This window comes from Theropithecus gelada, chromosome 9, assembly GCF_003255815.1.
Source record: "Theropithecus gelada isolate Dixy chromosome 9, Tgel_1.0, whole genome shotgun sequence".
Classification (NCBI taxonomy): Eukaryota; Metazoa; Chordata; class Mammalia; order Primates; family Cercopithecidae; genus Theropithecus; species Theropithecus gelada.
In genome coordinates, this window is record NC_037677.1 from 60,513,684 (window position 1) to 60,537,267 (window position 23,584).

The 23,584-nt window shown below is 42.3% G+C and overlaps 1 protein-coding gene across 2 annotated transcripts in view; it reads left to right on the forward strand.

The window, feature by feature from the left end:
* The first annotated feature begins 696 nt into the window (after positions 1 to 696).
* ANXA7 (annexin A7) overlaps positions 697 to 23,584 on the forward strand; it is a 39,563-nt gene continuing 16,675 nt past the window's right edge. The window contains exons 1-6 of one of the 2 annotated variants that reach the window (XM_025395620.1): positions 697 to 764; positions 14,871 to 14,925; positions 17,335 to 17,539; positions 18,424 to 18,534; positions 19,115 to 19,179; positions 19,588 to 19,653. In XM_025395620.1, coding sequence (XP_025251405.1) covers positions 14,872 to 14,925; positions 17,335 to 17,539; positions 18,424 to 18,534; positions 19,115 to 19,179; positions 19,588 to 19,653 — 501 coding nt within the window. In that variant the 5' untranslated portion in view covers positions 697 to 764; position 14,871. The remainder of the gene's footprint in view (positions 765 to 14,870; positions 14,926 to 17,334; positions 17,540 to 18,423; positions 18,535 to 19,114; positions 19,180 to 19,587; positions 19,654 to 23,584) is intronic. The other variant, XM_025395621.1, reaches the window with a different exon arrangement.

Genomic DNA, 23,584 nt, shown 5'->3' on the forward strand with positions numbered 1-23,584 from the left:
AGGTGGAGTTCAATAATCTGCATTACTAACACGTTTCCAGTATTATGATGATGCTGTTCCAGGGACCACACCCAGAAACTACCTTTTACCACTCTAAAAGGTAGCTGATTGGTTTTTGCTCTGTAATATAAATTCCTTAACGAGTTTAAAATATTGATCTGAGCCCTTGTAATTGCCTCGAATGTTTAATGCTAATGTGTGTTTAATACTCAAGCCCACGAGGGGAGCCTACAACCACCTAACAACTCCCTTCGGGAGTGATTTTGATTAGTTCATCTACAGTTCCAACTAAGATTTCCCACAAATATTACTTTCACAGGAGGCTAACAAAAAACGCTGTGTTTGTCCCCAGAAAATACCTGGAGAACGGCATTTCAAAGGCGGAGAGGCTGCACCAGCCTCCCTGTCTCAGCCCTTCTCTACTGCCCACCACTGAAGGGGCCCCGGATACCCCCAGGACTGCTGCAACTTCCTAGGTGACTTGAGGCAGCCTTAAAAGGGATTGGCTCAGGGTCCTTGCGACAGATAAATGTGATTAAAAATCCACTGGGCCACACGAAGGGAGAGTCTTTCTCTCAGGTGGAGCCTAGGGGCGGGACTCAGGGACAGCCCGCTCCCCGCACCGCCCCCTCCGGCTTCGGGGGCGTTCCCGGCTGCAGCAGCGATCCTAACGGGCTCGCGAGACGCCCCGCCTTCCCTGGGCCCGCCCCCGGCTCCATCTTGAGGGCGACCGCGTTGGGCTGTGACGCTGCTGCCGGGGTCAGGTGAGGAGCGGCGCCCCCTCCCCTTCCCACCTTGTCCGCCTCGGTGGTCTTGCCCTCGGCCTGCTCTGGGCGCCGCTGTCCCGGAGCTGGTGGGGCGCGTCTGAAGGGCCGTGTGGGCCTCCCGGGTGGCGGCGACCCGGTGTGCGCCTCTCGGAGCCGGGCTGCCGGCCAGGGTGTGTTGGGGTGGCGTGGGTGAGGCGGCCGGCGCGGCTTACGGGAAGCCCTTCGGTCCGTTTGGAAATCCCAGGGACCAGTGGCGCCCCGCCCTCGGTCAGGTGGAGGGGCTGAGGCCGGAGCGTGGCCCAGCCGCCTTGCGTTGCCCGTGAGTAGGGAAACGCACGGGCAGTGCTGAAAGCCATCTGGCTGGTGGTGGCTGTACTTTCCGGTGACACAGCGAATTTAGGGAAACTTGGGAAATTTTTACTGTGCTTAGTGAAGCGTAGGACAGAATGCGCCAGGCCAAGGTTGTACACTGGTTCTCGTTTACAGTTCTTGGAAGCTCTTCTAGGATAGCAGTCCATATTTAATTCCTGTTCCCCGACCAGCAGCAAATGTGTGTTGAAATTAGCTCGTCCTGGCCGGGCGCGGTGGCTCAAGCCTGTAATCCCAGCACTTTGGGAGGCCGAGACGGGCAGATCACGAGGTCAGGAAATCAAGACCATCCGGGCTAACACGGTGAAACCCCGTCTCTACTAAAAATACAAAAAATTAGCCAGGCGAGGTGGCGGGCGCCTGTAGTCCCAGCTACTCGGGAGGCTGAGGCAGGAGAATGGCGTAAACCCGGGAGGCGGAGCTTGCAGTGAGCTGAGATCCGGCCACTGTACTCCAGCCTGGGTGACAGAGCGAGACTCCGTCTCAAAAACAAAAAAAAAAGAGCTCGTCCTGTGCAAAAACTGTCCAAGGAAACCAAGGTGCAGAGGTAGATGGCTGATGTCCACCCTAAAGTGACAGACATGACGCTGTTATCTTCCGGCTGCCGTAAATGCCATAATTTTTGCCAGCTGATAGCCAGCTAATCTGCTAAATGTGTCCGAATTAGATGATGTGAGTGTAATAAGTTACCTTCCAGGCAAGGAAAGAGTTTCAAGCCCTAAATAGGTAGAAGAGATAATTTTGGACACTGCAAACTTTCAGTCCTCACTGATGGGTGACTACCTACCTGTCCGTGCAGAGGACTAGCCATGCCTCCACGTTCTTTCTCCAAATCGCTGACTGATTTAAATGATCCTACCAGACCTAGAGGCCGGTTTTGCAAAATTGTATTCGCTGTTGCGCGTTATCTTCAGTCACCCTTCCTGTTTCGTGTATTTTTTTCCCCCATAAATTTGCAACAGCTGCCTCTTGGTTTCCTGGGCTTCATGCCATCTGTGAGAAACGGTGAGACCCAGCCCTCTTACTGACTGACTCACTGGGTGGAGATGGTTTGGAAAACCAGAAATGATTTTCTAGCCTTTTAAAAGTGGTTGCTAACAGCAGAGAATGTTTTAAAAAAAAAAAAAAAAGGCCGAGTGCGATGGCTCATTCCTGTAATCCCAGCACTTTGGGAATCCGAGGCGGGAGGATCACGAGGTCAGGAGGAGTTCGAGACCAGCTTGACCAACACGGTGAAACCCTGTCTCTACTTAAAAATACAAAAATTAGCTGGGCGTGGTGGTGCGCGCCTGTAATGGCAGCCACTCTGGAGGCTGAGGCAGGAGAGTCACTTGAACCCCGGAGGCGGAGGTTGCAATGAGCTGAGATCGCCACTGCACTGCAGCCTGATCGGCAGAGAGACTGTCCCCCCCCAAAAAAAAAACAAAAAACAAGGCCGGGCGCAGTGGCTCACGCCTGTAATTCCAGCACTTTGGGAGGCCGAGGCGGGTGGATCACGAGGTCAGGATATCAAGACCACCCCGGTTAACAGGGGGAAATCCCGTCTCTACTAAAAATACAAAAAATTTGCCGGGCGTGGTGGTAGGCGCCTGTAGTCCCAGCTACTCAGGAGGCTGAGGGAGGAGAATGGCATGAACCCGGGAGGCGGAAGTTGCAGTAAGCCGTGATTGTGCCACTGCATACCAACCTGGGCGACAGAGTGAGACTCCCTCTCAAAAAAACAAAAAACAAAAACTCTATTCATTTGGGCAAAGTTGAGAACTTTTTTGAGTCACTCTGGGCGTTATTTAGCTTTTTACAAAAACGTTTAAAATCTGCCTCTTGAATAAATGATATATGAACAATTCTAAGGGCTAAAGTACATTGAAAAGTCAGTCTTTGCCAGTGCAGTGACTGACGCCTGTAATCTCAGCACTTTGGGAGGCCGAGGCGGGCAGATCAGGAGATCAGGAGATCGAGACCATCCTGGCTAACACGGTGCTAGCCCGTCTCTACTAAAAATACAAAAATTAGCCGGGCTTGGTGGCACGCGCCTGTAGTCCCAGCTACTCAGGAGGCTGAGGCAGAAGAATCTCTTGAACCCAGGAGGTGGAGGTTGCAGTGAACTGAGATCGCACCACTGCACTCCAGCCTGGCAACAGAGGGAGACTCAAAAAAAAAAAAAAAAAAAAAAAAAGTGAAAGAGAAAAGTAAATAGTCTTCTCCATTGTGTCCCAGTTCTTCATGCAGGAGGCAGTCACTGTTTTCTACTTCCTTGAGTGTCCTTTCAGGGATATTCTATAGGTCCAAATCAGTACATTTTTTACACATATGGCTGCACACTATGCAGTTTTTCCCTTTGCCTTTTTTTTTTTTCATTGATATGTGTTACAGATGGTTTCATATATGGGTAAAAAAAACAAAAAAGCTGCCTCATTTTTAATAACCACATAACACCTCCTTGTATGGCTATCCATAATCTGTTTCACCTGTCCCTCCTTTTTAAAAATTTCAGCAGTGGCCCGGCACAGTGACTCACGCCTGTAATTCCAGCATTTTGGGAAGCCGAGGTGGGTGGATCACCTGAGGTCAGGAGTTCGAGACCAACCTGGCCAACAGGGTGAAACCGTCTCTCTACTAAAAATACAAAATTTAGCCGGGTGTGGTGGCACGTGCTTGTAATCCCAGCTACTTGGGAAGCCGAGACAGGAGAATCGCTTGAACCTGGGAGGTGGAGGTTGCATTGAATGGAGATCACACCACTGCACTCCAGCCTGGATGATAGAGCAAGACTCCATCTCCAAAAAAAATAAAAGATAAAATTTCAGCAGCTTTTGGAGTACAAGTGGTGTTTTGTTACATGGATGAATTATATGGTGGTGAATTCTGAGATTTTAGTCACCCAAGTAATGTACATTGTACCTAATGTGTAGTTTTTATTCCTAGCCCCCTTTCACCCACCCCTTTCTGAGTCTCTAAAGTCCATTATAACACTTCATACCTATGCCTTTGCATACTCATAGCTTAACTTCCACCTATAATGTGAGAACATACGGCTTTTGGTTTTCCACCCCTGTGTTACTTCACCTAGAAAAATTGCCTCCAGCTTAATCCAAGCTGCTGCAAAAGACATTATTTTGTTCCTTTTAATGGCTGAGTAGTATTCCATGGTTTATGTATACCACATTTTCTTTATCCACTCAGTTGATGGGCACTTAGGTTGATTCCACATCTTTGCAGTTGTGAATTGTGCCGCTATAAATATACATGTGCAAAAGTCTTTTTCATATAATGACTTCCTTTCCTTTGGGTAGATACCCAGCAATGGAATTTCTGGGTGAAAAGGTAGATCTATTTTTAGCTCTTTAAGGAGTCTCCATACTGTTTTCTGTAGAGGCTGTATAGCAGTGTAATAAGTGGTCCCTTTTCCCCACATCCACACCAACATCTATTGTGTTTTGACTTTTTTTTTTTTTTTGAGACTGAGTCTTGCTCTTATTGCCCAGGCTGGAGTGCAGTGGTGCCATCTCGGCTCACCCCAACCTTTGCCTCCCGGATTCAAGCAATTCTTCTAACTCATCCTCCTGAGTAGCTGGGATTACAGGCATGTGCCACCATGCCCAGCTAATTTTGTATTTTTAGTAGAGACAGGTTTCTCCATGCCGTTCAGGCTAGTCTTAAACTCCTGACCTCTTCAGGTGATCTGCCCGCCTCGGCCTCATTTTGGCTTTTTAGTAATGACCATTCCTGTAGAAGCAAGGTGGTATCTCATTGTGGTTAATTTGCATTTCCCTGATGATTAATGATGTTGAACATTTATTTCATGTTTGTTGGCCGTTTGTATATCTTCTTTTGAGAAATGTCTATTCATGTCCTTTGCTCAGTTTTTAATGCAATTGTTTTTTTTCTTTTGATTTCAGTTCCTTGTAGATTCTGGATACTAGTCCTTTGTTGGATGCATAATTTACAAATATTTTCTCCCATTCTGTTGGTGGTCTGTTTACTCTGTTTATTTCTTTTGCTGTGCAGAAGCTTTTTAGTTTAATTAGGTCCCATCTATTTATTTTTGTTTTTGCTGCATTTGCTTTTGGGGTCTTAGTCATGAATTCTTTGCCTAGGCCATTGTTTAGAAGACTGTTTCCAATGTTCTAGAATTTTTATAGTTTCAGGTCTTATATTTAAATCTTTTATCAACTTGAGTTGATTTTTGTATAGGGTGATAGATAGGGATCCAGTTTCATCTTCATGTGGCTTGCCAGTTTTCCCAGCATCATTTATTAAATAGGGTGTCCATTCCCCAACTTTTGTTTTTGTGTGCTTTGTCAAAGAGCAGTTGGCTGTATGTATTTGGCTTTATTTCTGGGTTCTCTATTTTGTTCCATTGGTCTATGTGCCTACTTTTATGCCAGTACCATGCTGTTCTGGTAGCTATAGGCTTGTAGTGTATTTGAAGTCTGGTAATGTGAGGTCTCCAAATTTGTCTTTTTGCTTGGGATTGCTTTGGCTATTCAGGCTCGTTTTCGTTCCATATAAATGCTAGGATTGTTTTTTCTACTTCTGTGAAAAATGATCTTGGTATTTTGATGGGAATTGCATTGAATCTGTAGATTGCTTTGGGCAGTATAGTCATTTTCACAATATTGATTCTTCCAATCCGTGAGCACGGGATGAGTTTCCATTTGTTTGTGTCATCTATGATTTCTTTCAGCAGTATTTTGTAGTTCTCCTTGTAGAGATCTGTCATCTCCTTGGTTAAGCATATTCCTAGGTATTCTATTTATATTTTATTTTTGCAGCTGTTGTAAAAGGGATTGAGTTCTTGATTTGATTCTCAGCTTGGACGTTTTTGGTATCTAGCAGTGTTACTGATTTGTGTACATTGATTTTGTAACCTGAGACTTTACTGATTTCATTTATCAAATCTAAGAGTCTGTTGGAGTCTTTAGGATTTCCTTGGTATATAGTCATAACATCTGCAAACAGTGATAGTTTGATTTCCTCTTTTCCAATTTGGATGCACTTTATTGCTTTCTCTTGCTTTCCCTCTAATAGGAGTGGTGAAAGTGGACGTCCTTGTCTTGTTCCTGTTCTTAGGGGGAATGCTTTCAACTTTTCCCCATTCAGTATGATGTTGGCTTTGTCATTGTATATGGCTTTTATTATTTTGAGTTAGGTCCTTTCTGTACCTCGTTTGTTGAGAGTTTTTTTATTGTAAAGGGGTGCTGGATTTTGTTGAATGCTTTTTCTGCATCTATTGAGATGATCATATGGTTTTTGTTTTTAATTCTGTTTATGTGATACATCGCATTTATTGACTTGTATATGTTAAATCATTCCTGCATCCCTGGGATGACACCTGTCCCTTGTTGATGGACGTTCAGGTGGTTTTTAACCTTTTCCTATTACAAAAATACTGCAATGAATAGCCTTGTACGTATATAATTTTGTCCTTGTGCAAGTATTTCTATAAGGTACATTCCTGGAAATGGAATTGCATTCTAGTCTTTTATATAATTGTTTTTCAAAATGTACCAAAATTCACTTTCTTAAAATTGCTTTAATTTTTATTATATACAGATAATCTTTGCCTTATTTTCATTTTTGTTGACATAATTCCTTCAGGCTCTCAAAGGTAAGATTTAGGATAGTAGCTAAAGAATTTAGATATAGGTTTTGTCACTGGAACAATTTCTTGAGACTTAGAAATTTAAATTGCTTATGAAGTCTTTGGTACTATAACTGCTTATTGCCTTTCAGATTACTATTAATTTATCTCATAAATTAATTTCAGATTTTTTTTCCTTTATTTTGACCCTGACCCTTTTGTCCTTTGTCTATCTACTTTTCTTTTCTTTTTCTTTTTCCTTGTTTTGTCTTGTCCTTTCCTTTCCCTTACCTTTCCCCTTCCCCCTTCCCTCCCCTCCCAGAGTTTTGGGATTATAGGTGTGAGCCACTGTGCCCAGCCTATCTGACCATTCTTTTTTTTTTTTTTGAGACAGAGTCTCGCTCTGGGGCCCGGGCTGGAGTGCAGTGGCCGGATCTCAGCTCACTGCAAGCTCCACCTCCCGGGTTTACGCCATTCTCCTGCCTCAGCCTCCCAAGTAACTGGGACTACAGGCGCCCGCCATCTCGCCCGGCTAGTTTTTTGCATTTTTTAGTAGAGATGGGGTTTCACCGTGTTCGCCAGGATGGTCTCGATCTCCTGACCTCGTGATCCACCCGTCTCGGCCTCCCAAAGTGCTGGGATTACAGGCTTGAGCCACTGCGCCCAGCCTATCTGACCATTCTTTAGAGCTTTTGCCTCTCCTTTACTCTTTATACAAACCAGGCTTAGAAAAGAAAAAAGCAAAAAACAATTAGCCTGTCCCTGTTTTTATATCCAGCCCTTTGGGATCCCAAAAGACAATTTAGAATTGACTGGGTCAGTTTTTGTATCATTTTATGTTTCTTATTGACTTACAGCCTTGATTCAATCTATGTCCATTTATTCTCAATTCAGCACATTTTTAGCTTCTATCCTGTGTTCCTGTCATAAGAGACACTATATTATCTCATTTTCCTATACTGTGTACTCAAAAGGCTGAATACTTATTCTCAATCTTTCTATCAGCACCTAGGACAGTGCTTATTACACAGTGGACGTTCATAAACGTTGACTTGAGTTGGGTTTATTTGGCATCTTGGTATAAAAGAAATATGAATCATTTATAGCTATATTGATGAGAAGTGCCAAAACATATATTTACAAATTGAGAAAATTAGGTGTAGATCCAGAAATCCCGAAGTATTCTGGTATCAGAGTGTGAATCACAGACCTGCAGAAGCCATATCACCTGAAAGCTTTAGAAATGCAGAATCTCAGGCCCCATCCTGGAGCTACGGAATTAAAGTCTCTATTTTAACAAGATCCCTAGGGATTCATATATACATTAAAGTTTGAGGCCAGGCGCGGTAGCTCACGCCTGTAATCCCAGCACTTTGGGAGGCTGACGCAGGCAGATCACTTGTGGTCAGGAGTTTGTGACCAGCCTGGCCAACATAGTGAAACCCTGTCTCCACTAAAAATACAAAAATTAAGCAGGTGTGGTGGTGTGCACCTGTAGTCTCAGCTACTTGGGATGCTGAAGGAGGAGAATCGCTTGAACCCAGGAGGCGAGGCTGCAGTGATCCGAGATTGTGCCACTGCATTCCAGCCTGGGCAATAGAACAAAACTGTCTCAAAAAGAAAACATTGGGAAACACTATTTTAGTCAACCTCGTTGTTCAAAGAAGGAAGAGAGAAGACTTGAGCTAGATAGGAAGGGTGAGTAAGCCCAGGGTTGAGGGCCAAGTCCGTTAATGATAAGAATGGCTTAAGCAAAGGAATGCTGGGAATAGTTCAAGTGTTAGAGATTTTGCATTGACACGGGTTAGGTGTTGGTAAGAAATGAATTAAATAGATAAATAGAGGCTGGATGCGGTGGCTCATGCCTGTAATCCTAGCACTTTGGGAGGCTGAGGCGGGTGGATCTCTTGAACCCAGGAGTTCAAGATCAGCCTGGGCAGCATGGTGAAACCCTGTCTTTACTAAAAATACAAAAAATTAGCCAGGTATGGTGATGTGCACCTGTAGTCTCAGCTCTTTGGGAGACTGAGATAAGAGGATCATCTGAGTCCAGGAAATCAAGGCTGCAGTGAGCTGATGTCACGCTACTATACTCCAGCCTGGGCAATAGAGCAAGAAACCATCTCAAAAAATATATATATAATAGGCTGGGCGCGGTGGCTCAAGCCTGTAATCCCAGCACTTTGGGAGGCCGAGACGGGCGGATCACAAGGTCACGAGATCGAGACCATCCTGGCTAACCCGGTGAAACCCCGTCTCTACTAAAAAATACAAAAAACTAGCCGGGCGAGGTGGCGGGCGCCTGTAGTCCCAGCTACTCGGGAGGCTGAGGCAGGAGAATGGCGTGAACCCGAAAGGCGGAGCTTGCAGTGAGCTGAGATCCGGCCACTGCACTCCAGCCTGGGTGACAGAGTGAGACTCCGTCTCAAAAAAAAAAAAAAAAAAATATATATATATATATATATATATAAAATAATTGGAGCCAGTACTAAGGAGACCTGAATATCAGGCCAATTAATTTTCATCTGATACTCTAGCAGTAGTCATTGATGATTTTTGAGCTGAAGAGCAGTTTGCTGAAAGAGTAGCATTTTAGGAAAGTTTAGTGACAGTGTCTGAGAAAATTGGGAGGGTGAGAGAGTATAAGCAAGAATATAAACAGAGAAGGAGTTTTAGTAAGATAGGCATCAAGTGATGAAACTTGGTCTAAGTATGTGACCATGAGAACAGAAATTACAAGAGAGGCATTTCAAAGGATGGATAGAAAAATGCTGGGTTTTGGCCAGGCATGGTGGCTTATGCCTGTGATCCCAGCTGTTTGGGAGGCCGAGGTGGGCAGATCACCTGAGGTCAGGAGTTCGAGACCAGCCTGGCCAACATGGAGAAACCCCCTCTCTACTGAAATACAATAAGCCAGCGTGGTGGTGGGTGCCTGTAATCCCAGTTACTCAGGAGGCTGAGGCAGGAGAATCGCTTGAACCCAGAAGGTGGAGGTTGCAGTGAGCTGAGATCACACCACTGCACTCCAGCCGGGGCAACTAGAGCGAAACTCTGTCTAAAAAAAAAAAAAAAAAAAAAAAAGAAGATAAAAATACTGGGTTTCTTACTATACTGCAGTATTAGGTAATTTAAGTAGTGGTGCTATTGACAGATAAAGGATGTTAAGAGTGGTGTGGTGGAGAATGATGAGTATTTTATTCTACACATACGGAAGTCCTCCTAACTGACTTCTGTCTTAATCTGCTCCTTAGTCTATTTTGGTGATCCTCCACCTCACAGTTACATCCCACCTTTTGCCTTGCAAATAACATTGTTCTACTTTCTTGCCTATCTGTGTCTAGCACCTTTAAAAACCTAGTTTAAACCTTTCATCATTCACTCTCCACTTGTAGCAATGTTTTCTTGTAGATGCCAAAAAAGTGATTACTGACTTTATATAGATATATTTGCCAGGTATATTATATCTGATCACTAATAGTATTTTAGATTTTTTTGTTGTTGTTGAAACAGAGTTTTGCCCTATCGTCCAGGCTAGAGTGCAGTGGCGTGATCTCGGCTCAAGCAATTCTCCTGCCTCAGCCTCCTGAATAGCTGGGATTACAGGCACATGCCACCATGCCTGGCTAATTTTTGTATTTTTAGTAGAGACAGCGTTTTACCATGTTGGCCAGGCTGATCTCGAACTCCCGACCTCAGGTGATCCACCTGCCTCAGCCTCCCAAAGTGCTGGGATTACGGGCGTGAGCCACCGCACCCAGCCTTTTCTTTTTTCTTTTTTCTTTTTTTTTTTGAGACAGAAGTTTGCTCTGTGGCCCAGGCTGGAGTGCAATGGTGCAATCTTGGCTCACTGCAACCTCCGCCTCCCGGGTTCAAGTGATTCTCCTGCCTCAGCCTTCCAAGTAGCTGGGACTACAGGTGCGTGCCACCACACCCGGCTAATTTTTTGTATTTTTTGTAGAGACGGGGTTTCATTGTGTTAGCCTGGATGGCCTCAGTCTCCTGACCTTGTGATCCTCCTCAGCCTCCCAGAGTGTTGGGATTACAGGCATGAGCCACCGTGCCCAGCCCCAATTTTTGTATTTTTAATAGAGACAGGGTGTCACCATGTTGGTCAGGCTGGTCTCTGACCTCAAGTGATCCACCGGCATTGGCCTCCCAAGGTGCTGAGATTACAGACATGAGCTACTGCGCCTGACCGTATTTTAGATTTGATCAGGCTAAGAGGGTATTCTTTTGAATGTTTGTTTTTTCTCTGTTTATTTGCATTTGCTTTAGGTTAATAGTGTTTTCTTCAAATGCAGAAGATACATGTATATATATAGGGATATTTGTTTTTAACCACACTAGCTCCATTTATTTTACATGAGCCGTCTTTTCAAAAATGGACAGGAGAGTGTAATGAATCCCATGTACTCATCACCCAGCGTGAACAGTTATCAACTCCTGATTGCTTATTATGTCTAAATTCCTGCACTATATTATATATAATATTCCTGCATATTATTTTGACACAATCCCTGACATATCATTTTGTCTGTAAATATTTAGTGTATATCTCTAAAAGATCAGAATACTTGATGAAAATCATAATACCATTATCACACCTAAAAAAATAGTAATGTCTTAACATCACTTGATGTGCAGGTTATTGTTTACTTTTCCAAATGGAAATGAGTACCTTTTGAAGAACGTAACTTTCAAACTTTCTGGTACAGACTGCAGTTTTTAAAAGATATTTCCAGTGTTATGTTTGCTGATCAGAAGACTATCAACTTTTGATCACCATTATTATCACAGAATAGATAATATATGAATGCCTCCTTAATCTCAGACTAACCACACTCTACCACCCTACTTTCTTTTTCCATCAGAAAGCATTTTAATTTTAAAATTAGTCTAAGTCTAATAAAATTGAGAAGGTAAATATACTGAAAGTGTTATAATGAATGAATAAAAGCCAAACTTTGTGCTAATTATTTTTTAATATTCTTGTGTTATATATCACAGTTCTCTGTGATCATAGCAGTTAACATTTATTGAGGACTTAATTTATTCCAAGCACTGCTAAATGCTTTGCCTATATTCTTTTACTTAATTCTTACAACAACATCCTTAAGTAGGTATGTTCACATCCCATTTTATAGGTGAAGAAATAAGGCCTAAAAAGGCTAAGTAACTTCCTTTGAGAAGCTAAGTAACTTGCCCATATTCACACAGCTAGAAATCCAGGATGTTAGATGGAAAATTCTGTTGGCAGTGCTGGTGAAAATGCAAATTGGTACAACCCCTGTGGAGGGGAATTGGGCAGTATCACATTCACCTTTACCGCTTGTCTCAGCAATGCCATTTCTAGGAATTTTCCCCAAAGATAATATTGGCAAAATATACAGAGAGGTACCTGTACACGGCTGTTCGTTGCAAGACTAATAGTTAAAAGAGTAGAAATAACTCAGATGTCTGCCATTAAATAAGCCATGATGTAGCCACACACTGAAGTACTATGTAGTTGTGTTTTTTGTTTGTTTTTTTTAAGGTACATGGTGTCACTCTGTTGCCCAGGCTGGAGTGCAGTGGTGCGATCCTAGCTCACTACAGCCTTGAAGTCTTGGGCTCAAGTGATCTTCCTGCCCAGGCTTCTGAATAACTGGCACTACAGGTGCACACCACCATGCCTGGCTAATTATTTTACTTTTTGTAGAGATGAGGTCTCTCTTTGTTGCCCAGGCTGATCTCAAACTCCTGGCCACAAGAGATTCTACTGCCTCAGCCTTCCAAAGTGCTGGGATTTACAGGCATGAGCCACTGTGCCTGGCCTATGTTGTTGTTTTTAAAAAGGATTGAAGACTATGGATGATAGCCATAATAAGAGAAAAAAGCCAGTAAAGAAACAGAGTATGGGCCAAGAGCAGTGGCTCATGCCTGTAATCCTAGCACTTTGGGAGGCTGAGGCAGGTGGATCACCAGGTTAGTAGTTCAAGACCAGCCTGGCCAAGATGGTGAAACCCCATCTCTACTAAAAATACAAAAAGTAGCTGGGCGCGGTGGCAGTCACCTGTAATCCCAGCTACTTGGGAGGCTGAGGCAGGAGAATCGCTTGAACCCAAGGGATGGAGGTTGCAATGAGTTGAGATCATGCCACTGTACTCCAGCCTGGGCGACAGAGTGAGTCTCAAAAAAAAAAAAAAAAAAAAAAAAAAACAGCATGTTTTATGTAAGAATGGAATGGGGATACAAATATAGACATATCAGCTTATGTACTTAAAGATAGGTAGATAAACTGTAAAAGTAATCATATGTAGGAGATAGTAAGGGACAGGGTTAGAAGTTAACAGGTTTCTGAACATATCTTGTTTTGTAGATTTGACTTTAGAATCCAGAAAATGTTTTATATAATTATAAAACTAAATCAAAAAATTTTAAAACCTTAAAAGTCAAAAGCAAAATGAAACAAATGGATCTAATATGTGTCAAATTGATAGCATAACTACACAGGAATAATTTTCAAAGTGTCATTAAAACAGTAATTTTGGGCTGGGCTCTGTGGTTTATGCCTGTAATCCCAGCACTTTGAGAGGATGAGGCAGGCAGATCACTTGAGTTCAAGACCAGCCTGGGCAATATGGTGAAACCCCATCTCTACAAAAAAATACAAAAATTCACCAGTCATGGTGGTACGCACCTGTGGTCCCAGCTACAGCAGGGGGTGTTGAGGTGGGAGGATCACTTGAGCCCAGGAGGTCGAGGCTGCAGCGAGCTGTAATTGCACCGCTATACCCCAGCCTGGGTGACAGAGCAACACCTTGTCTCAAAAATAAAAAGTTTAAAAAAAGAAAGCTAGAGTTTAATCCACGTATATGTGACTCCAGAATGTTAACTCCTAACCATTGTACCATTGTTTCCCATAATGTGGTTATATCACCATATGAGGGGATTTCTGTGGCACCTAGAAAGGACTTTTTATTGTAATAGCTAAGTATTTATTTTAATATTACCTTCTGTTTGTAGTAAGAAAACTACTGAAGTTTTCCATTTAGAAGTTTTCCATTTAAAAATATGGTGATATTTAAAAGTGTGCTGATAATAAGCATACTTTAAAAATAAACGGAAGTAAAAAATTGGCTTAAAGAAAAATAGATTGGCTGGGTGTGGTTCTGGAGGCTGGGAAGTCCAAGATCGAGGTGCTGCATCTGGTGAGGACTGCTTTCTGCTTCCAAAGTGAAGCCTTGGCCGGGTGAGGTGGTTCATGCCTGTAATCCCAGCACTTTGGGAGTCCGAGGTGGGCGGATCACCTGAGGTTAGGCATTCAAGACCAGCCTGGCCAACATGGTGAAACCCGTCTCTACTAAAAATACAGAAAAATAGCCGAGCATGGTGGCAGACGCCTGTAATCCCAGCTGCTCGGGAGGGTGAGGCAGGAGAATCACTTGGACCCCAGAGGCAGAGGTTGCAGTGAGCTGAGATCACGCCACTACACTCCAGCCTGGGCAACAGGGCAAGACTCCATCTCCAAAAAAAAAAGGAGAAAAGAAGAATGGTTCATAAATAATAGTAGTGGTAGAATTGAGATGTGACAAAAATTGTATGTCATGACAAAGTTGGAAACTTTACTAGGCTGTACTGATTCCATTGGTGTGAATGATGAAATAAGCATTTAATAAGCTTTACTTATATCCCTAATATCCACACTTTAATTTTATGCCAGACTCTTTTGAAAAGAGAAATATTTTGCATAAAACCCTGTGTGTGTGTGTGGGGTGTGTGTGTGTATATATCTATATGTTTTCAAAGGCCTTAACCATTATAAGAAATTACAGGCCGGGCACAGTGGCTCACACCTGTAATCCAAGCACTTTGGGAGGCCGAGGCAGGTGGATCACCAGGTCAAGGGATTGAGACCATCCTGGCCAACATGGTGAAACGCCATCTGTACTAAAAATACAAAAATTAGCTGGACATGGTGGTGTGCACCTGTAGTCCCAGCTACTTGGGAGGCTGAGGTAGTAGAATCGCTTGAACCTGGGAGGCAGAGGTTGCAGTGAGCCGAGATCATGCCACTGCACTCCAGCCTGGTGACAGAGCAAGACACCGTCTCAAAAAAAAAAAACAAACAAAAAAAAACTTACAGAGGACCTTTTTTATTGTTCTTACAGAATGTCATACCCAGGCTATCCCCCAACAGGCTACCCACCTTTCCCTGGATATCCTGTAAGTATTGCCACTTAACACCTCACATCCTTAAAACAGGTGGTGTTTGGGACTGGCCATGTCAGATCTTACCGATATGCTAGAGCAGGGGTGGTAAATTCAGATGCTCACAGGTACTAAGTAGAACAAGTGAGTGAAGGCGGTTGTGTGGGGAACTAGAGAGGTCTTGCTTTGTCTATTGAAAGCTGGCAGGTGCTTAGCACCAGCCCTGTGTAGCCATGGTGGGAGGCACACTTATCTTTGCTAGATACTCCAGCCTTTCAAGTAAAGCCAGAAACTTGGGTTCTATATGAAATTGTCCAAAGTTTCAAAATTTAGGAGTTAGTTTTTAAAAATGTTAACTGCTGTATGAGCCAATAAAACACAGATGTAAGCAAAATCCATCCCATGAATCACTGGTTCTTTTTTTTTTTTTTTTTTTTAATACCCTTGAGTCATAGTATCACTGCGTCTTAACCTTTGTGTTAGAATGTTTAAAATAATTAATGGCTTGGCTTGACCCAGAGATAAATTGCAGTGGATTTATAGTTCTTAGACTTGGAGTACGTTTTATAAATGTGCTACTAAGTTCCACCTTGTTGATAGCTATACTATTCTGAGGACTAAGAGCTGAGCCATAAGTAAGAATTGTGCATTTCAGGTTTTTTTTGTTTCGTTTTATTTTTTGTCTTTGAGACAGAGTCTCGCTCTGCGCCCAAGCTGGAGTGCAGTGGTGTGATCTCAGCTCACTGCAACTTATGCCTACTGGGTTCAAGTGATTCTCCTGCCTCAGCCTCCCGAGTAGCTGGGATTACAGGTGCCACCACCATGGCCAGCTGATTTTTGTATTTTTAGTAGAGAAGGGGTTTCACCATGTTGGCCAGACTGGTCTCAAACTCCTGACCTCAAATGATCTGCCCACCTTGGCCTCCCAAAGTGCTGGGATTATAGGCGTGAGCCATTACGCCCGGCCACATTTCAGTTTTTTGTTTTTCTTTTTTTTGAGACGGAGTCTTGCTCTGTCACCAGGCTGGAGTGCAGTGGTGCGATCTCAACGCACTGCAACCTCTGCCTCCCGGGATTCAAGCGATTCTCCTGCCTCAGCCTCCCGAGTAGCTGGGATTACAGGTACATGCCACCACGCCCAGCTAGTTTTTGTATTTTTAGTAGAGATGGGGTTTCACCATGTTGGCCAGGATGGCCTCGATTTCCTGACCTCATGATCCACCCACCTCGGCCTTCCAAAGTGCTGGGATTACAGGCATGAGCCACTTAGCCCTGTCCACATTTCAGTTTTATACTCATAACTGTGGGGCTGCTATCTAACCCTGGGAGAATAGCAAGAGGGGTCTATACAAATTTGTGATATGTTTATCCTTATGCAAAGTGATTATATAGCTCTTGTGAATTTATCACAGGAGAGATGAGAATTATGGATATGTTCCCAAGTCCCTATGTATCAAACAGGACTTTAGTAACTATTTCAGTCAGCATAGGCTAATTGCTAAAACAGACAACTCCCGAATCTCAGTGACTTAACACAATGAAAAAAAAATGTATTTCTTTCTTCAGTCTCCTGGAAGTCAGTAGTGGATAGGGGGTGGGTGGGACGAGGCTTTGTTTCATGCAGTGTTTTGGGTTTCCAGGCTCCTTCCTTATTCTGATCCTACCATCCTCTAGCACTTTGAAGTCCTCTGCTGATGGGTGGCAGATGAAGGAAGAGAGAGAACATGGAGGATTTGCCAGAGGTTTTTAGGGGACAGATTTAGAAAGTGGTATATGTCACTTCTGTCTATGTTCATTCACTGATATTCATTCATGTGGTCCGACCTAACTGCAAGGGGGTCTGGGAAATGTAGTCTGTATAGCTTTGTGGCCTGGGGAGAAATAGTTCAGTGAACATGCGACAATCTCTGCCTCTCTACGTATTACTGCACTGAACTGTGAGGTCCAAAATGTCACATCCTGTGTGTGATGTGATATACAGGTTACCTTTTTCATGTTTAAATATTATGTAACAGATCCAGATGTGTTGCAAAAGAGCCTCAAATTCCTCTGTTTAGGGTATAGAGGAGGATTTTTCTTATATTTGTAGATGCTGGGAAAATGAAGGAACTAATGAGGTTTTTTATTTTTTTTTTCTTAAAACCTTGAGGTTTGTAAAGAACCCTGTTCTGACTCCCAAATAGAGAAGCAGACCCCTCTTGCCTGACTCAAGTAGAATTAAATTTAACTGAATTCTGACAAACAAGTGTCCTTACAAACTGGTATACTGATAAACTAGTATAAGATTCCAGGATTTCTAATGAGACTTTTAAAAAGTGAAAGAATGAGCTAGACCTTAATAATAACCTCTGTTTGTTCCTTATTTTTAGATGGGTCATAGTTCTCCATGATCGCATTTGTTTAAAAATTATTCTGATTTTTCAGCCTGCAGGTCAGGAGTCATCTTTTCCCCCTTCTGGTCAGTATCCTTATCCTAGTGGCTTTCCTCCAATGGGGGGAGGTGCCTACCCACAAGTGCCAAGTAGTGGCTACCCAGGAGCTGGAGGCTACCCTGCGCCTGGAGGTTATCCAGCCCCTGGAGGCTATCCTGGTGCCCCACAGCCAGGGGGAGCTCCATCCTATCCCGGAGGTGAGTTATGGGTTGCGGAATTAGTAATGATTGGGATTGCTGTAGCACTTTTTCCTTCTCCCTTTATCCTCTTCATTCCTGCTTGTCTTGTGTGAGGTCAAGTCGCTCTGACCTAGCTGGCAAGATGGAGGGATGAAGATTCTCTGGGGGCATGAAAGCTGGGAGCAGTTTCAAAAATTCCACTGTGAAGGGACTTGGAATAAATTTCATGGCAATAAAGGATCAATATGTAACACTTTGCTTGTTTGTAGTCTTAAGACCTGATTAAGACATTTCAATTAGCAAGACTGTGACCTTTAGGTCAGCTTTATTCAAAGGTAAAAAAGACCCCTAAAAAACAACAACAAAAAAACCTTAGCATTTTTGTATTTTAAGTTAGTAAGGAAAAGTAATAAAGTAAAATTTTGGCTGGGTGCGGTGGCTCACACCTGTAATCCCAACACTTTGGGAGGCTGAGGTGGTTGGATCACTTGAAACCAGGAGTTTGAGACCAGCTTGGCCAACATGGTGAAACCTGTCTGACTAAAAATATGAAAATTAGCTGGGTGTGGTGGCGCATGCCTGTAATCCCAGGTACCTGGGAGGCTGAGGCAGGAAAATCACTTGAACCTGGTAGGTAGAGTTTGCAGTGAGCCGGTATTGCGCCACTGAACTCCAGCCTGGGCAACAGAGTGAGACTCTGTCTCAAAAAATAAATAAATAAATAAGATAAAAATTTAAAAACTTGTTTTTTACTGGATAATTTGAAGTTTTGAATCTAGATGAAAAGGGACTGCTATTATAGCATTAATAGCATATTTTTTCCACTTTTAACAATAGAATTTTTCTAAGGTTTTTCCTGCAATCATGAGAACTGTACTATAGTTTATTGACCTGTTCTTTAGTTCCTCCAGGCCAAGGATTTGGAGTCCCACCAGGTGGAGCAGGCTTTTCTGGCTACCCACAGCCACCTTCACAATCTTATGGAGGTGGTCCAGCACAGGTCCCACTACCTGGTAGGTACCAGCTGTCCAGACAAAAACGGTATCATGATATTTTGAATTTTAAAATCGCCATTGAGAGAACTTAGTTTTTATTTGAGATAATCTGCAATAAATGTTTAGATATTTCCATAAATAATTTTAAACATAATGGTTTTATGAAATGTATTACATTGATGGAAAAGTTTAATCAGTAAAATAGAGATAAAGTCACACTTTTTCTATTAAAAAAATCTGTCCCAAAGCCAAAAAGGAAGCCTTCAGGAACTTCTCTGCCCACTCCTGTACCACTAGTGAAACCACCCCCAGAACTATATTATGATAACCATTCCAGATGGAATCAGAATTTAATCTGGTTCAAGTGTGAAAAAAGTGTTATTTGTGAGGATCTTTTGTAGAACGTGGAATATTAAAAAGGTTCTTATGACCAAAGTCGGTTTTAGATTCAGTAAATTATATTTTTAAAAAATTATCCTCATGAATATCATAGTGTAAATGTTCTTGTATGTTTCCATATTCATAGTCATCAATGCTGTTTTGAAAAATTAAAACATATAAGACCTGTTGCTGTATTATTATTCTTTTTAACATATAGGTGGCTTTCCTGGAGGACAGATGCCTTCTCAGTATCCTGGAGGACAACCTACTTACCCTAGTCAGGTATTTTGTTCCTACCTTTTAAGCTCAGTCTAGGTAGTTAGATAAAGAAGGAACCTTCCCTTTGCTGAGGTTTCCATGGGTCAGAAGAAATGGCCCATTATTGTAATGGAAGACTAAAGTCTTTGCTTCTAATAGACTCCATACTTTCTTTGGTCCATCTGCATTAATAGTGTCCTGATGACTTTGAGAAGACAAGCATAGGTCCAATCTCATAGGTAATGATTCTCACAATTTTATCCTAGAAATTCACCTGGGCTCTTGGTTTTAGTTCTTTTTCCTTTTCCCTGCCCTTACCAGCAGTTATACCTATGAATTTGGGTGGCTGGAGATTGGTATTTCTGACAGTGATTTATGTAGGGTGGTTTTGTTTCCCATTTTTACCTTTATAACTTTTCACTCTTTTTTCAGATCAATACAGAATCTTTTCCTTCCTATCCTGTTTTCTCTCCTGTTTCTTTGGATTATAGCAGTGAAGTGAGTAAGGTTTTCTAATGTTCACTAATCACTAGGTCCTTTATATGTGTGCCTTTGTTGCTGATTCTCATGTACTTGTCTCTCATTACTTCCTTAAGGGCTCAACAGTATCTATTTTATCTTTATGTTCCTGTAATGGTTGGTAGGGCTTTAGACATGGTAACCAGTTAGTCTGTTGAATGGATTTTCTCAGTAGCTGCAGAGTTTCCCATATATTAAATATTTGCCCTACTATGTATGGCTGCTGCTTATTTATTTATTTATTTTTGAGACGGAGTTTCACTCTTGTCACCCAGGCTGGAGTGCAGTGGCACGACCTCAGCTCACTGCAACCTCCACCTCCCAGGTTCAAGTGATTTTCCTGCCTCAGCCTCTGGAGTAACTGGGATTACAGGTGCACGCCACCACACCTGGCACATTTTTTGTATTTTTAATAGAGACGAGGTTTCACCATGTTGGCCAGGCTGGTCTTGAACTCTTGACCTCAGGTGATCCACCTGCCTCGGCCTCCCACAAGTGCTGGGGTTGCAGGCATGGGCCACTGCGCATGGCCTGGCTTCTTATTTTAATCCCAAATTTTATTCTTAAATTGCCTTGTTAATTTTTTTATAGCCTATGCAAGTTACTAGGAACATAATAAGCAGCATACTTTTATGCTTACTTTTATTTTGATTTTCTTATTAATTTCTATATTGGATATTCATGGATATCTAGCATTTTCAAGCTTGTTTTAGGCTAGGGTAGGAGAAGGATTCTAGTATTGGAAGAGGAACACCTTAGTGATTTTTTTAGCTCACTTTGAGGTATGTGAGCTCCAGAGAGGTTGAGAAACTTGTCTAGGGCCACAAAACTAGTGAAGGACAAAGCTGAGAAGATTCTAGTCTATATCTTCTGCCTTCTAGACCAGTGGTCTCTCTCTTATACAAAGGTGCTTTGCTGATACAGTCATGTAAGTTGCTTTCAGTCCTTTTTTTCATTGTTGAAGTTGTTTGCCAATCATGTTATAAACCTGTAATCACTTTTGTTATGAAAATTTTGATTGTAGTTTAAGCATGCTTATATTTTTAGGGAAATCATTTTATGACTGAATATGAATGATTTTTAAACATAAAACACTAAAAGTAAAGCACATGTATGTATGCAAATTTTTTTTATTGTTATTATACTTTAAGTTCTAGGGTACATGTGCACAACGTGCAGGTTTGTTACATATGTATACGTGTGCCATGTTGGTGTGCTGCACCCATTAACTCATCATTTACATTAGGTTTATCTCCTAATGCTATCCCTCCCCCCTCCCCCCACCCCACGACAGTCCCTGGTGTGTGATATTCCCCAATTCTGTGTCCAAGTGTTCTCATTGTTCAATTCCCACCTATGAGTGAGACCATGCAGTTTTTGGTTTTTTTGACCTTGTGATAGTTTGCTCAGAATGATGGTTTCCAACTTCATCCATGCCCCTACAAAAGACATGAACTCATCCTTTTTTATGGCTGCATAGTATTCCATGGTGTATATGTGCCACATTTTCTTTTTTTTTTTTTTTTTTTTGAGATGGAGTCTCGCTCTGTCACCCAGGCTGGAGTGCAGTGGCACGATCTCAGCTCACTGCAAGCTCTGCCTCCCGGGTTTACGCCATTCTCCTGCCTCAGCCTCCCAAGTAACTGGGACTACAGGCGCTGCCACCTCGCCCGGCTAGTTTTTTGTATTTTTGTAGAGACGGGGTTTCACCGTGTTAGCCAGGATGGTCTTGATCTCCTGACCTCGTGATCCGCCCGTCTCGGCCTCCCAAAGTGCTGGGATTACAGGCTTGAGCCACCACGCCCGGCCTATGTGCCACATTTTCTTAATCCAGTCTATCACTGATGGACATTTGGGTTGGTTCCAAGTCTTTGCTATTGTGAATAGTGCCGCAGTAAACATACATGTGCATGTGTCTTTATAGCAGCATGATTTATAATCCTTTGGATATATAGCCGGTAATGGGATTGCTGGGTCAAATGGTGTTTCTAGTTCTAGATCCTTGAGGAATCACCACACTGTCTTCTACAATGGTTGAACTAGTTTACAGTCCCACCAACAGTGTAAAAGTGTTCCTATTTCTCCACATCCTTTCCAGCACCTGTTGTTTCCTGACTTTAATGACTACCATTCTAACTGGTGTAAGATGGTATCTCATTGTGGTTTTGATTTGCATTTCTCTGATGGCCAGTGATGATAAGCATTTTTTCATGTGTCTGTTGGCTCCATAAATGTCTTCTTTTGAGAAATGTCTGTTCATATCCTTTGCCCACTTTTTGATGGGGTTGTTTGATTTTTTTCTTGTAAATTTGTTTAAGTTCTTTGTAGATTCTGGATATTAGCCCTTTGTGAGATGAGTAGATTGCAAAAATTTTCTCCCATTCTATAGGTTGTCTGTTCACTCTGATGGCAGTTTCTTTTGCTGTGCAGAAGCTCTTTAGTTTAATTAGATACCATTTCTCAATTTTGGCTTTTGTTGCCATTGCTTTTGGTGTTTTAGACATGAAGTCCTTGCCCATGCCTATGTCCTGAATGATACTGCCTAGGTATTCTTCTAGGGTTTTTATGGTTTTAGGTCTGACATTTAAGTCTTTAATCCATCTTGAATTAATTTTTGTCTAAGGTGTAAGGAAGGGATCCAGTTTCAGCTTTCCACATATGGCTAGCCAGTTTTCCCAGCACCATTTATTAAATAGGGAATCCTTTCCCCATTTCTTGTTTTTGTCAGGTTTGTCAAAGATCAGACAGTTGTAGATGTTTGGTATTATTTCTGAGGCCTCTGTTCTGTTCCATTGGTCTATATCTCTGTTTTGGTACCAGTACCATGCTGTTTTGGTTACTGTAGCCTTGGAGTAGCCTTTAAAGTCAGGTAATGTGATGTCTCCAGCTTTGTTCTTTTGGCTTAGGATTATCTTGGCCATGCAGGCTCTTTTTTGGTTCCATATGAACTTTAAAGTAGTTTTTTCCAATTTTGTGAAGAAAGTAATTGGTAGCTTGATGGGGATGGCATTGAATCTATAAATTACCTTGGGCAGTATGGCCATTTTCACGATACTGATTCTTCCTATCCATGAGCGTGGAATGTTCTTCCATTTGTTTGTGTCCTCTTTTATTTCGTTGAGCAGTGGTTTGTAATTCTTCTTGAAGAGGTCCTTCACGTCCCTTGTAAGTTGGATTCCTAGGTATTTTATTCTCTTTAAAGCAATTGTGAATGGGAGTTCACTCATGATTTGGCTCTCTGTTTGTCTGTTATTGGTGGATAGGAATGCTTGTGATTTTTGCACATGGATTTTGTATCCTGAGACTTTTGCTGAAGTTGCTTATCAGCTTAAGGAGATTTTGGGCTGAGACGGTGGGGTATTCTAAATATACAATCATGTCATCTGCAAACAGGGACAATTTGACTTCCTCTTTTCCTAATTGAATACCCTTTATTTCTTTCTCCTGCCTGATTGCCCTAGCCAGAACTTCCAACACTGTGTTGAATAGGAGTGGTAAGAGAGGGCGTCCCTGTCTTGTGCCAGTTTTCAAAGGGAATGCTTCCAGTTTTTGCCCATTCAGTATGATATTGACTGTGGGTTTGTCATAAATAGCTCTTATTATTTTGAGATACGTCCCATCAATACCTAATTTATTGAGAGTTTTTAGCATGAAGGGCTGTTGAATTTTGTCGAAGGCCTTTTCTGCATCTATTGAGATAATCATGTGGTTTTTGTCTTTGGTTCTGTTTATGTGATGGATTACATTTATTGATTTACGTATGTTTAACCAGTCTTGTGTCCCAGGGATGAAGCCCACTTGATCGTGGTGGATAAGCTTTTGATGTGCTGCTGGATTTGGTTTGCCAGTATTTTATTGAGGATTTTTGCATCGATGTTCATCAGGGATATTGGTCTAAAATTCTCTTTTT